This window comes from Apus apus, chromosome 2, assembly GCF_020740795.1.
Source record: "Apus apus isolate bApuApu2 chromosome 2, bApuApu2.pri.cur, whole genome shotgun sequence".
Classification (NCBI taxonomy): Eukaryota; Metazoa; Chordata; class Aves; order Apodiformes; family Apodidae; genus Apus; species Apus apus.
Window position 1 is genome coordinate 46404844 of NC_067283.1, and position 14232 is coordinate 46419075.

The 14232-nt window shown below is 34.5% G+C and overlaps 1 protein-coding gene across 2 annotated transcripts in view; it reads right to left on the minus strand.

Moving 5' to 3' along the window:
* The window catches only part of ULK4 (unc-51 like kinase 4), a 227382-nt gene that overhangs the window by 147744 nt on the left and 65406 nt on the right, over positions 1–14232 (minus strand). For both annotated transcript variants that reach the window (XM_051612810.1, XM_051612808.1), the window contains exons 21-26: positions 13785–13912; positions 8757–8890; positions 3876–3997; positions 3512–3568; positions 334–385; positions 149–243 (exon numbers count right to left, since the gene is read on the minus strand). In XM_051612810.1, coding sequence (XP_051468770.1) covers positions 149–243; positions 334–385; positions 3512–3568; positions 3876–3997; positions 8757–8890; positions 13785–13912 — 588 coding nt within the window. The remainder of the gene's footprint in view (positions 1–148; positions 244–333; positions 386–3511; positions 3569–3875; positions 3998–8756; positions 8891–13784; positions 13913–14232) is intronic.

A 14232-nucleotide genomic window follows, 5' to 3' on the forward strand; every position in this document is an offset into this window, starting at 1 on the left:
GCTTTGAAAATCAAATCTCTCTAAAAAAAATAAGGATTTTTCCTGTCAAACAGAATCACAATACATATTTCTCAATCTTCAAAACATTCTATTACCAATAGAAATAGGAAAATTAGCCTGCAGTGACTTCATTTATTGTCAGACTTACAGTCAGGTGATGGATTGTCAACAAGACAGGATGCTGTGTTATTGCTTCAAAGGTTGATAAAGTAGTCTTAATGAACTTTTCTGATGCAGCTTGCCCTGTTAGTAAAAATAATGGTATTTCTTTATAAAATGCAAAAGTTATAATGCCTGCTTATAAAAGCATAGCAGTATCATAGTTCACCTTACCTATCGCTCCATCCAAGTTTGTTTCTCCTGAGTCTATTGATCTGATGAAATTCTACAGAAGAAGAGACATTTATATAAAAAAAATTAAAAAAAAAAATTGAGAAGCGTAATCACTGAATAAGTACAACATTAAATTCTTTAAGGGACTTTCAGGGAAACGCACAATTTTAATTAAACTAATGTCATAGTAATTCAGATATGAAAGACTGAAAGCATTCATGATCTCATGGTTATAACATAATTTTGAAAGTTTTTAAAGCTGCAGGACAATTAAATGTACAGTAAAGACTATTACTCTAATATCAGGAATTATAACATTTCCTGCTAAATAGGCAGTAATTAAATATTAATGAAACTGTTAAAAGAAAACTGTAATTTCTAAGAAGACTTTGAACTACCTTGGACATGGCTATGTTAAAGAACTCACTAACAAGAACAAAGACCCTCTAGAAAACGCAATTTTCTATTACTTGTACCATCTTTTTGCTCTTCATGCTTATACTACATACACAATGGAAACAGTTATACACAGGAGAACATACAAAAATACATTACCATCTATTAAAAATCACCTAAATTAGTAATCATTTTGAGGAACAGGGACAATGAAATATTAATAATCTGTATTAAGTAAATAGTGCACAATTAGAACCATTATTCTTTTGCCTTTTAACCTTGATTTTGCTCTTTTGCTTTCACTTCTATGCCTGTTTATTTCATAGGGGATGCAAAAAATATGTTATTAACATTTGTGAAATAAGGAAAAGTTCTCAGCTGAAGTTACAGTATGCTTTTTTTTGTTAATGCAGTATTTAATACACAGAGAATGTATCATGGATTAACATTTGTCTCATTTTTGGTTTGCACACATATCTGTTTATTTATATGATGTAAAGCATTAAGAAAATTATGCCTGTTTTATATTTTACTGTCAATTAAAATTTTGTTGTTATATATGAAATTGGCAGAAGTGTTATCTTGTTCTCAGTGTATAAGAAACATCTGAAGGATTCTTTTCTGATTAAAAATACAGTTAGAAACTATTAATATATTTCATCACTTAAACATATATCAGAGGTAGCAATAAAAAACAACTGTTTCTGTAAGAAAAATAGTTCTTTTATCTTCCTGATAATTTGAAGAAAATTACTACTTATTATCTAATCAGCTTGCTTTGGAAGAAAGTATTAAATTTTTTACTCATTTATGACAGTTTCACACCTAACCAGAGTCTCAAGACCAATTTGGAAAATTTAATATAGTTGGTCCAAAAATTGTTTGGGCTAGTAATGTTTATTTCCTTAATTTTATATTAGAAACACAAGAAGATGGATTTAATTTTTTTATATTTTTTTTTCAGCAACAGAAAGGAATGGAATCTGTATTCCACTACAGGTGAGACTGTGCCCAATGCACACTGCTATGAGCCTTCTATTAGCTCTCCCTTTGGGGCAGAACACCTCCTCCATGTATTTCTATTCACAGCTGAAAACATGAAAGGACTGCCCTGACTCCCTCTCAATTTCTTTGCACAACAGTACTGAAAATTACAGTGATGATGGAAAGAACTTCAAAGAAGCAAGAAAAAAATAATTCTCAATGAACAACAGTTACAGGAAAATACCCACTCTTTTCCTTCCAGATACCAAACACACACTTTTCTACTCCTAATAATTTCTTACTGTTAAGAGTAAAATTTTTACTAAATAATTAAAAAAACCCAAAACCCAACCAAAACCAAAAGTGAAAGACTGACTTGCTAAAGTCTTAGAGGGCTCACTTATTGCACAGTACATTAAAAAGTACAAGCCGGTGATCAAATGTCCCTTTATAGATGTCAGTAGGAAATTTGCTAAACACAAAATTCCCAAGTAGACTGTTGCCTGGTAGAATGGATAGTTACTCTTCCAGAAGTCATTTTATTAGTCATATCATAACACAGTTCCATAAAGCAAATGTCACATTATTTTTTTCAGATATACTACTTCCCCTCCCTTTTCTATATCTAAGTTGAAACATTTATAAGTTCCTGAATTGCCTTGTTCAACAGAGACAGAAGGACCAGATGCAATAATCTCCTTGATCTGAGAGAAAAGCTATCAGCAGTTCAAGCAAGCTGGAGTAACATCAAAAGAAAACTTATATTGTACCTGATCTGCTGTACCTACACTGTTGACAGAAGAATTTCACCCTCTAGAAGGTTGATCCAAAACACTAATCATGAAAAACATTAATCTACTGCCTAGTTACAAATATTTCACAGATAAAAAGCTTTTCAATTCAACATCTACAGTTCTATATTTTTTTTCCTTTATTCTAATGATAATTTTTATACAAATATTTTTGTAGAACTAAATTATACCCACCTTTTATTGGAATCAAGAATTAAAGGAGAAAGAGAAGGGAATTTGAACAGTAAATTTTAATCTAGCTCTTTATTTCTTCATGCTACTGTGGAAATAAATAACTAGTTGTCATATATAGATCTATGTACTTATCTAGTATTTGCTTTTTATTATTTACTTGTCATATGGAACTTTTTCTCATTCAGCAGAAACAACTTGTCATATGAGGAACTTACATTACAGTAGTAATACTTCATTTTTGCTATACTATCCTATGCTATGGTTAAAAAGTTCACTTCCTATTGTTAGTGTCATGAATAGATTGTAGATGACTACTTATGATAAATATTTCAGCTCTGGAGCTTATAATACTCAGCTTTTCATCAACTACATAGAGTGCAGAAGTACTGGCATGAAAAAGAAGACAAATGGAAAGAATCCTTCAAATATAGATTAATTATAATTTATCTTTCATTTCTACTCGTAAAATACTACTGTAAAATTCTAGAAAGAATATTCTGTGTAATTTAGTAATTTCTACTCTAAAATAAAGCACACAGGAAATTCTCAGTTTATCAGATATGTGCAGAGTTTCTCTGTACTTGAACATAGGATAGCATATCTTCCCATTACCCAAATATATTAGTAATGAAAATATTTTCTGACAATATATACAGTTTTGAATATAATCAAAGCTTAATTTTAAGATTCAGGACAAATTTATCCTTCCAAGTTATAAATTTAATATAATATAATAATATTTAAATAATTCCCAAGTTTGTATGCAGATATATATTTTGTAAACAAGATTTAACTTAGATGGTTATACTTACAAGTAAGGTCCCATAGTTGAAAAGAAACTCGCCTGTGACTATCTGGGGACGAAATACCTATTTGAATTTAGGAAAAATTGAAAAAATTACATTAAATTCATATTTCACATTTCACACCCATGTTAAAAAAAAGAGGACAAGACATTTATTTGCTGCTATCATCAGAGTTGTCTTACAATGTGGAAAAATAAGGCTTACATCTGTAATGCTACTACATAGCTGGAATACCCATCAGCATACCTACAAATAGTAAAAGTTTTATTTTATCCATTCTGGTCATGATCAGCAGAATTTGGATTTTGGGAAACTGAAAGAGTTTGTGCTTCATTTAACAATTTTTTTCTGGGAAAAACAATAAATCTACCTGGGATGTAACAAGGTGAAGCACTACAGGCATCATAGGAAGGCACATCTTCAGCTGTTTGGCCTGAACTGTTGATGGGTGTTTACGTCCAGAGACATTAGTTAAAGCAGTGAGAATGTCACCTATAGAAAACAACATTTCAGACCGATCTAACATAATTGCTTTACTAAACAACAGCAAATTACATATAAAATATCTCTGTTCCAGTATCCTCTGTTCAGGATACTGAACTTCTCCCTCCTGCTGAAAGTAGCGTTCACCTGACTGCATGAAATTAGGCTGATCCAGCACTTTTCTTTCCTACCTCAGTGTTCAGCCAGGCCAGTTTCCTGCTCTGGTTGCAGGGACAGGCACACAAACGTGACCTCTGGCAAAACAGCAAGGATAGAAAATATAACGCTGGTGTAGAAGCAAAGATTAAATTGCCCCTCTTGGCAGGGTGGACTTATACTGGCTTTAGATGACTCCATATGTGTGGAATTATACACTTGAAATTCTGTGGATGCAATTCTCTTTCCAGTGAAATAAAAAGCAAAATTATCATGACTTCCAGCTGACCAAGATCTGAATTAATGACGATTAGTAGATGACATAATGCTCAAGCAGTATGTTTTTTAAGGGGCATTTTGCTAAATTTGTGTTACATTAACAATTGTCTCAGAAAAGCAAGATCTCTTCTGCATGGACCAGAGAACCGAAGCCTGGGGAGAAAAGTCACGGTCCATGTGCAAAGAACGAAAACTGTCCCTATAGCCTTAAAATTTTAAAAAACAAATGTTGCCTTGAAAGAAAACTTACTATATATTTTTCCTAACAAGAGAGCTGCACAAACCATAAAAGGGAAATCACATAGACATTAAACAAGTAAAGGACAAGATTCAAGGCTTCATACAATTTGCATGCCAGAAAAGGCCCTTTTTTTGTCAGAGTAAGTCACAGATTTACTCATGTTGAATAATAACAATGTTTCCCTCTGGAGTTCAATTTTCAACATAAGCAGAAATGACAGAGCCTGGCACTAAAGTAGATTGTAAAAATACCTAGCCTCAAAGATTTGACTAATTCTATCATATGCTCAAGCAAAATAATACATTGCCTAAAAGTCTGCAAATACATAAACCAAAACATTGTTTTTTCATCAGTACATTTTTGTTTTTAATTACTCACAATACCGTAATTCAATCAAACGTCTCTGTGGTTTGCAACAAACAATTTACGGAACAATGTACTCTCTTTCTATGTTTGAAGGCCTATATAATCCTCACATGTGCTGATTTTGCAGTGGATAAATAGATATATATGGTTATTTTAATTTTTAGCACGATCTAAGCAATTTATGTCTACTTCCTAGAAACAGGTTAAATATAAATGCAGAAATAAACTTAGGGGGTTTTTTACCTACAATTGACTTTTTTTAATTATCCACCAGATTAACAATTTATTTCAGTTTAAATATATCTTTAAGGTTGATTTCTACAACTCCTTAATCTGTTTGGTTTATAGCTACATCTGGTGGAAGAAGATGGGATCAGTAAGGAGCTTACACAAATGCATATTGAAAAAGTCAGCTAGGATTAATTCTAAATCAACAGTTAAACTGCTTTTATCTGTTCCACTTTGCAAATCAGGTTATTTTTCTTAGGAGCCCGCTACTTTCACCTGCTCAGGCAGAACATGTTCCTTTTTCATACTCACAGCAATGAAAAGAAAAAACCTTCTGACAAATGTGGGCAAATATGGAGAGATAGTTTTATCTTAATAAAGCAAATCAACACATAAATCTAGCTTGGAAAGGAAAACAAAGTGAAAAAAATCATGCTTGATACATTATTTGTCAATAATGCACTGAAATTGTACATCAGGAGTAAAAAAAACCAGCAGAATGTTAAAGCAATGCATGAACTATGCATTGTAATGACAGTACCTATGTATTTGATATATAATATAATACATATATATATATATATATAAGTTTTCTCCAAACTGACAAGACATGGATTTGACAGATGGACCACTCAGTGGAGAAGAAATTGGCTGGATGGCCACACCCAGAGAGTTGTGGCCAATGGCTCAATGTCCAAATGGAGGCAGGTGACGAGTGGTGTCCCTCAGGGGTCAGTATGGGGACCAGTGTTGTTTAACATTTTTGTTGGAGACATGGATGGTGGGATTGAGTGTATCCTCAGCAAGTTTGCTGATGATACCAAGCTATGTGGTGTGGTTGACACCCTAGAGGGAAGGGACAGCATCCAGAGGGACCTTGACAGGCTAGAGAGGTGGGCCAGTGCCAACCTCATGAAGTTCAACAAGGCCAAGTGCAAAGTCCTGCACCCGGGTTGGCACAACCCCAGGCACAAATACAGACTGGGGGGAGAATGGCTGGAGAGCAGTCCTGAGGAGAAGGACTTGGGGTGGTAGTAGATGAGAAGCTCGACATGAGCCACCAGTGTGTGCTGGAGCCCAGAGAGCCAAACACATCCTGGGCTGCATCAAAAGAACTGAGGCCAGCAGGGCCAGGGAGGTGATCTTGCCCCTCTGCTCTGGTGAGGCCCACCTGGAATACTGTGTACAGTTCTGGTGCCCTCAGCACAGGAAAGACATGGAGCTGTTGGAGAGGGTCCAGAGAAGGGCCACCAAGGTGATCAAAGGGCTGGAGCACCTCTGCTATGAAAACAGGCTGAGAGAGTTGGGCTGTTCAGCCTAGAGAAAAGAAGGCTCCAGGGAGAACTTATAGCAACCTTCCAGTACTTGAAAGCGGCTACAGGAAAGCTGGGGAAAGACTTAAAATCAGAGATTATAGTGATAAAACAAGGGGTAATGGTTTTAAACTGAGAGGGGAGATTTAGGCTAGATATTAGGAAAAAATTCTCTGTAAGGGTGGTGAGGAACTGGAATGGGTTGCCCAGGGAGGTTGTTGATGCCCCATCCCTGGAGGTTTTTAAGACCAGCTGAGACAAGGTTTTGTGCAACCTGGTTTAGTGGTAGGGTTCCCTGCTCCTGGCAGGGGAGTTGGAACTTGATGATCTTTAAGCTACTTTCCAACCTTAATGATTCTATGATTCTATCTTCAGGTTCTTAGGAAATATCAGGGCCTATTATATTAGTTGCATATAGTATATACAGACAGTAGGAGGTGAATTTCTGCCTCAAACATTTATAGTCTGAGACTTCCAGCTTTTGAAATATAGCCAATATGTATTTCTGGTATTTATTTAGAAAAAAAGGATCAGGTATTTGCAGCAGGGCAAAAATTGGCAGTTACAGGAAGCAAAGTTTCTTTTAAAATAGCAATGTGACATTTAGGTCTACTGACCTTTGCAGTGCTACCATTTCATTTTCAATATTCATAATGTAGAAGATGGAAAATAAATCGGGTGTAATCTTATCAGAAAATATTTTTATGAAACTAATGTTTTACCATATGACAAAGCATACACAATCACGATAGGTTTTACTTCCTTTCTTTTTTTTGAACCCTCCCAGCATGTCCTTCCCTATCCTCCTATTTAGCTTTCTTACTCTATTTTGTGGGAGATCTCACACACCGGAATTTTTAATAAAAAGTTTAACTATGACTCAGACTGGCCACACCCATCTCTCATTTTCTCCTTCCTTCTTGTCTGCTTCTTCCCCTTTCCTTCCTATCCATCCTTCCCTCCCCCTCTCCATCTCTTCTCTCCTTTTCCTCTCCCTCCTTCCTCTTCCCTGTTTCTTCCTACCCTTCTTCTCTTCTCTCTTCTCTTCTCCCTCTTCCTCCCACTTCCCTTTTCTCCCTCTTTTCCTTCTCTTCTTTTCTTTCTTCTTTCACTCACTCCTAATTAACTTTCAAATAAACTCGTCTTTCCTCATACAATATACAGCATAGTTTTTTTTCCAAATACAATCCCACTGGTTTTACTCATCTAAGGTAATTACTGCAACAATTCTTTTATTCAGTATCAACCCTATGTTCCTTTTTTGTACATAAAGAGGAACTTTCCTTACTTTCGTACAAATGGACAAAATTCTCATCCTGCTTCATCACCTTCTCTTGACTGCCTTCCCAGACTCTCAAACTGATTTCTTTCTACTCTAGTCTCTTCTCTGTCTGCCCAGTGAGTCCAAATTGTGTCTATTTGCACACATGCCTTTCACTGTTCCTTCTGCAAGTCCCCTCTTCCCTCGTAACTCATCCCACAATGACAAGTTTGAGCATATTCAGTGATCACAGGACTTCAAGTGCTATACCCAAGAAAATTTCTGTTTGGAAATATATGAACAGCACAAAGCTCAAAGTAGCTTTTTATCATTCCAAAGGCTCAAATACTAGTGAAATTTGAGAAGATATTAACAAAATTGTCCAAATGCATACCCTTGGCTCAAAAGCTAATTTTCTGAAGCTTCAAGTCTTCATTTCTAAGTATAAGGGATGGTCTGAGGTAGAACTGATGTTTTCTCACAAAAAATGCAAATCAGACATCTAGAACAACTGAAGTATCTAGGCTGCAGTTTTCCAGATAAATTTTCTAAAGCAAATATTCAACATGTAAGTTTAAGTCTATATGATTAGCATGTACTCACAGCTATGTCCTGTTGCATCACTTTTACAAGGCAAATGGGCTCTTGGGTTTTTCAGTGGTTGGAATAGCTTTAGAACAGTGATAAAACTTCTCGTACAATTTGGCCTCATTCCTGACTAAGCTGATGTGGCTTACCATTCAACAAATCCAAAACATTAACATAGGAAACTATGCATTACAATACAAAATATCTGATCATGACACAACTAAAAACTTTGTGAAGCTCATATCATACAAACATTATGTAATCAGACATGACAGTCTTTCCACTCGTATATGGTTACTAAACAAAAGATATGTTCAGTTAACCAACTGAATTTACCTAGAATTCCCGGCAGCTCCTGCACAATGTGATAGATGAGAAGATGCAGGCATTTTGACAGGTATTCACTGCCATCTTGCTGCTCTTTTCCTGGTGTGGTCTTTCTCCTGTCTCTTTCAATATACATCACGAGTCTACATTTAAGCAAGTGCAAATCTTTACATCTCAGAACAAAAAAAAATGACACAGTATCTCAATACTACTACTGAAGCAGACATTTCTAGTATCTGTGATTGTAAACAAGATGAGACATTAGTTCTGGCTCTGTAGTTTTGTTGAAATATTAGATTTTTGCTTTCAAATAAACCAATTTTAAAAATAACACAAATGACTGTGTCAAGGAACAAGAGGAAAGAAACCCTTAAGCTACTACAAGTGCAACTCTACTAGCTTAAGTGGACACAAAATGCTAACAAAAGGAGTGAATCCCTCTGCAGACTTAGAGAGTGACTAATTCTAAAATCCACTTCATTTTTAAATGTAAAACAAATAAGCACAATATGAGCAATAGACTAAATACATTCATTTTCAACATGTAAGAGTTCCTAAAGAAAGAATAATTTAAGTTGATGTAACAAGAGATCTATGTTTCAGTCAAGAAAAATCATACTACATAAATCATACTACAGCCTATAAAAATGTTAGCACTAGTTAGAATGGCTATATTGAAAGAGATGAAACTCCAAACTAGCCTTACATCCTTTCCCTAGAAATCTGGTGTTCAAGATTTCTAAAGACAAACTCAATGCTTACATTCTAACCGTTAAGTCCCGTGTAACTAAGCCATTCCACAGAATGACATTTCTCATAGTACCCTATGATAACTGATTTATTAGCCATTGGCTAACTTACAAGAGATTGCTTTAATAATACACCTGTAACAGAATGCTTCAGGCAATATTTTAAAATGCTCATTTCAATAGACAGAAGGGCCAGATTTCTCTTTAGGTGCATAATACTGACATCTTTATTTCACATTTTAGCTCCCTGGTGTTCTTTGAAAAAAACCCAACAAAACCATCAAGCACTAGTGAGTGAAATTCACAATCTGGGTTGTGGATTACTTCAGTATTTTTTGTTTTGTTTTGTTGGGGTTTTTTCAATACCCTTCTTGTAATCTTTTGAAGGATTAGGCCACTTAATAACACACAATCTTTATGGAATACTACAACTTATCCTTCCTGAACTGTGCTACAGAGACAAAGATAGTGAAAAATCAAAAGACCTGTTCATTAACTACTTTTCACCTCTGCAACAGCCCAGGTGCAACACATTTGGCTGCACTTCCCAGAGACTAGGGGGAAATCTTTTATTTTCCTTGCAGTCTCTGGAAATCAGACTGAATTACAAGGAATTTGGATTTGTCTGGGGTAAAATAACTGCTTAAAAATTTGACATTATGCTTCAATTTTAACTTCCCTTTAAAAAAAACTTTTTTTTTAATATAAATTTGTGTATTTTAAATAAAAATAGTATAACGACCTTTAGCCTTCCAGACAAAAAAGTAATTTTTACCCAAAAGCTGCTTGATTTTTAAGAAAACCATTACAAAAGACCAGAGTTTATATGCTGGGATTTTTCCTTTAAGAAAACATCAATGATTCAACATTCATCTGATTCTATATGGAAATATGTTTAATTCTGCTTAAGTTTTACTTAAAACCAGCTGAACAGACTTCAGCATGAGTAGTTTTATTGCAGGGGGGAAATGAGGGAGGAGGTTCACTTTTAAAACCACATTCAATTAGATAATCACATTTGAGAATAATGTAAAATATGTCAATTTATTCTGAGAGAAGAAAGATACAAATTTCACAAACTCATGAGTTCATTTTTTTTTGCGTTGTTCTTCTCACCACAAAATTTTTTTTTCGCATAAAGAATTTCTAAAAATATGCACAACTATTTTTTCCTCAATAGTACCATTGATCTATACATTGTCTCAAGAAAATTGTACAGATCTCTAAAGGCCCGAAAGCATCAGTATCTCTATTTCCCTTTGACAAATTCCTCAGTCATACATTGAACAATTTGTTTTTATTCCCTAAAGAATCTCCAGTGTTCTGTCCAACAGGTAAAACTAGGCCTATGGAAAGACATTTTTTCAATTCATATTATGCACACATTTGTCTTGCACCCAACAATACATGAAAAAATTGTAGGTGTTACTATAAATAAGTTAAATATACTCTCTGTGAAGCCAGATTTGATTTTTTTAAATTTTCTGCAAGTATCTTTATTGCATAATATGATAATCAGTGAGCTTTTACGCCAAAAGCAAATCAACCCAAGTTTTCTGAGAAGTGTGAAGAGTTGAGCAAAAAGGAGAGCTGCAGAATTAACAGTCCTGAGTCACAGGAAGGGGAATGGGGTCTACTACTTAAGAAGTTTAAGAATTGTTCACTTATAAATTCAATTCTCCATGTAAAGCTTTTCATTGAGGACATTTCCAAGATCTTAAAATGTAAAAAATATGGCACTGGGGGCAGATGACAGAGAAAGATTTTGCTCAAAAGTTATACTTTTGCGTGTAGTTAGGCTTTTGCAGACTGTGAAAGTCTGTCAGGAATACTACACTATCTTTCCACAAGTGACCACCTCTGCAGACAGTAGAAAAAGAGGTTTAAATAAATTTTTCAGGGAGAAAATTCAGTCTCCATGGCAGCCGCTGTTCACCTAAGAAATTATGTAAAACCAGTTAGATGCAGAAATACTATTTCAATGAGAGTAATTGGAAATTACTACTAGTTCGTAAAAGGGTGGAACTGTAAGTCTCAACAAAATCTCAGGTTGTATTCCACCCCCTATTAACAGGTAGCCTTTGCAAATGACAGAGAAAACAAAGAGATATGAAAACTTGGGCAATTAGCAAATTAATTTGCGTATTATAAGCAAACAAGTGCTATATCAGCCTAAAAGTTCTCATATCTTCTCCAGCTGTATCACATGTAGAATAACGAAAGGTATGTAATGGACTACCATAAACAGATAGAAAAAAAAGAAACAGCTCTCAAAATCTTTAAGTACTTTGGAAAGTATTTTGGAAAGTACTAGTGGAAATTCCTAGTGGAATTTTCTCTGTGACATCCAAGTTCTTGAATTACACATTCCCACCACAATGAATTTCATAATTATAAAATATGCTACAACTGATTCAAAGAATTTGTTAAAAAACAAAATCACAAAAATCTCTGCAAAGGTATGTTTTGTTTTGATTCATAAACGAAAAAAAAATTACTCTTTCCAATGTCAAACTGAACAACATTTAACTTGGAAGCTGTAGGGATATATGCAGTGTTGCAATGAAAGAGTTTTTGCTGACTGATTTATCATATGCATCATATCCTTTCACTGTACTAGCAAGTCTGAATTTATTAGTCTTAATTTTGAAGTAACTTTTTGGTTGCAGAACTGGAAACATTTAACTAAAATACATCTATAGGAATTCAACAGTATAAGTCAAAATATATCCTTTATCTCTACTGAGTTTTATACAACTCTCCCATAGTTCAGGGTATTATGAAAGTAGCCATCTCCACATATAACGGCCAGTTTTCCTTTCTCATCCTACTGCAGCCATCTTATTTTCTGGATATAAGAGAAAGATTTTAGTCTAGAGTACCTATCCTGTCAAGGGATATACTGTTCTCTGAAGAACAATTAAGAAGAAAACATTACAAATTAAGAAAAACAGTTTATGAATTCAATGAAGTTGCTATAAGGCTTCCTCCTGTTTTACCTAATTTGTTATGTCATGTATTAGTCCCTAATCAGCTCTGGAGCATCACAGTACAATGGCAAGATAAAGCCAAAATTCACAATACAAAATAACATCCCAAATTCACAATATATTCTCTTCAGAGAGGCTGCTTATTGGAAAGCATTCTTAATAAAGAGATCAAATTGTTGATAAAAATTATTAAATATCTTCTCCTTAACACAATACCTTAGCTAGAAAGAAACAAATAGTAACTGTCACCACAGGACTTCCATCAGACATTTCTCCAAACACACAGCTCAGTTCTATGTTCTATAACAAGTATATGAATGGCAGTCAGTAAAAATTCCATTTGAATAACAGAATACATTCAAAAAATGACTTACAAATCATTACAGACATTTTTCACTGGCAAGAACATATGACCTAATAAAACATTTCTGGAAGCATAAAAAGACACATATGAAAAGGAAACTTGGATTCAGTACTTATTCTCTATGACCTACAAAAATTGGGGTATCTACAGATTTGTAGGTGAGTGGAGGGGTATATAATATTAGCACCTCACAAGATGTCCTCTCACAATGCCTTCAAGGTTAAATTCACCTGCTTCTTCTAATCCAGACTTTTAGCTCCAATGCATACATCTTAATTCTTCTTAAACATCCATATAAGCTATAAAGTTATATTTGCTGTAAATGTAGTTATGGTGACGAATTACATTCTAGCAGAGTCTAATTTCCTCTTGTCTGATACGGGAATGTTTTTGTGCCATGAGACGACACAAAAATCCAAATAACTATTCCACTGTGAGTCAAGTATAATTGCAAAGTATTTTAAAACATAGAAACAAATAAAATATTTTCAACAAGCCATATAAGTAGGAAATATTATTTTACATTTAATGGGCCTATACTGAAAAGACTATGGATTATACTCCGTGCCAAGACGAGGAAGGTACATGACAGACCTTTTTATTTTGCTTTTCCCACCATAGCACCACCACCAATTCTCTGTTGCGGTATTTGTTTTGTCCTACTCAAAGCAAAATTTACTCCTTGTTCATGGTCATGGGGACCACAGATTACTTTGAAAGACAGACAGACTCTCCCTGTGAGTAATCACCTGATGACCTCAGACAAAAGAAGATGCTCTCTTTTTTTGTATTCTCACGAATAATAGGATTCATAAAACACAAAACAGTTCACTCCTAAGACACTGACTCAAAAAACCCATACATTTTAAAGTATTTTAGGTAGCACTTCGAAAATAAGCATTACATCTCTAACTATCTTCTATTATCAGCTTACCTTGCTTGACAACTGAGTAGCAACATCTCCCTGTTATTAATGAAAACTTGCAGCAGGACCAGAAAGGCTTTTGCTCGAATAAAAATTGAAGGACTTTCAAGTAAACGAATAATTGCAGTCACAAAACCCTTAGTGGAAATTAACACAAATACATTAATGTTATTTTATAGAAAATGGTTGACTGTATTTTAACACTGTATACATTCAAAATTTGCTGATTTTGCATGTGCATTCTGTATTAGTAAGGTACTTTTCATGTCACTCATAGAAAAAAAATAAATCCATAAAACATTACTGAATAAATTCTGTCCAAGACAGAACAGCCCAGTGCAAAGCTGCTGTGTAGATCTTCAAGAGCTGCCACAAAACTAAATTGCTGCATCCAAAATGGTACTAAATTAACTACAAAATATGATAGAGCTTCTATTTTAAAATGTTTTCTCCTAAG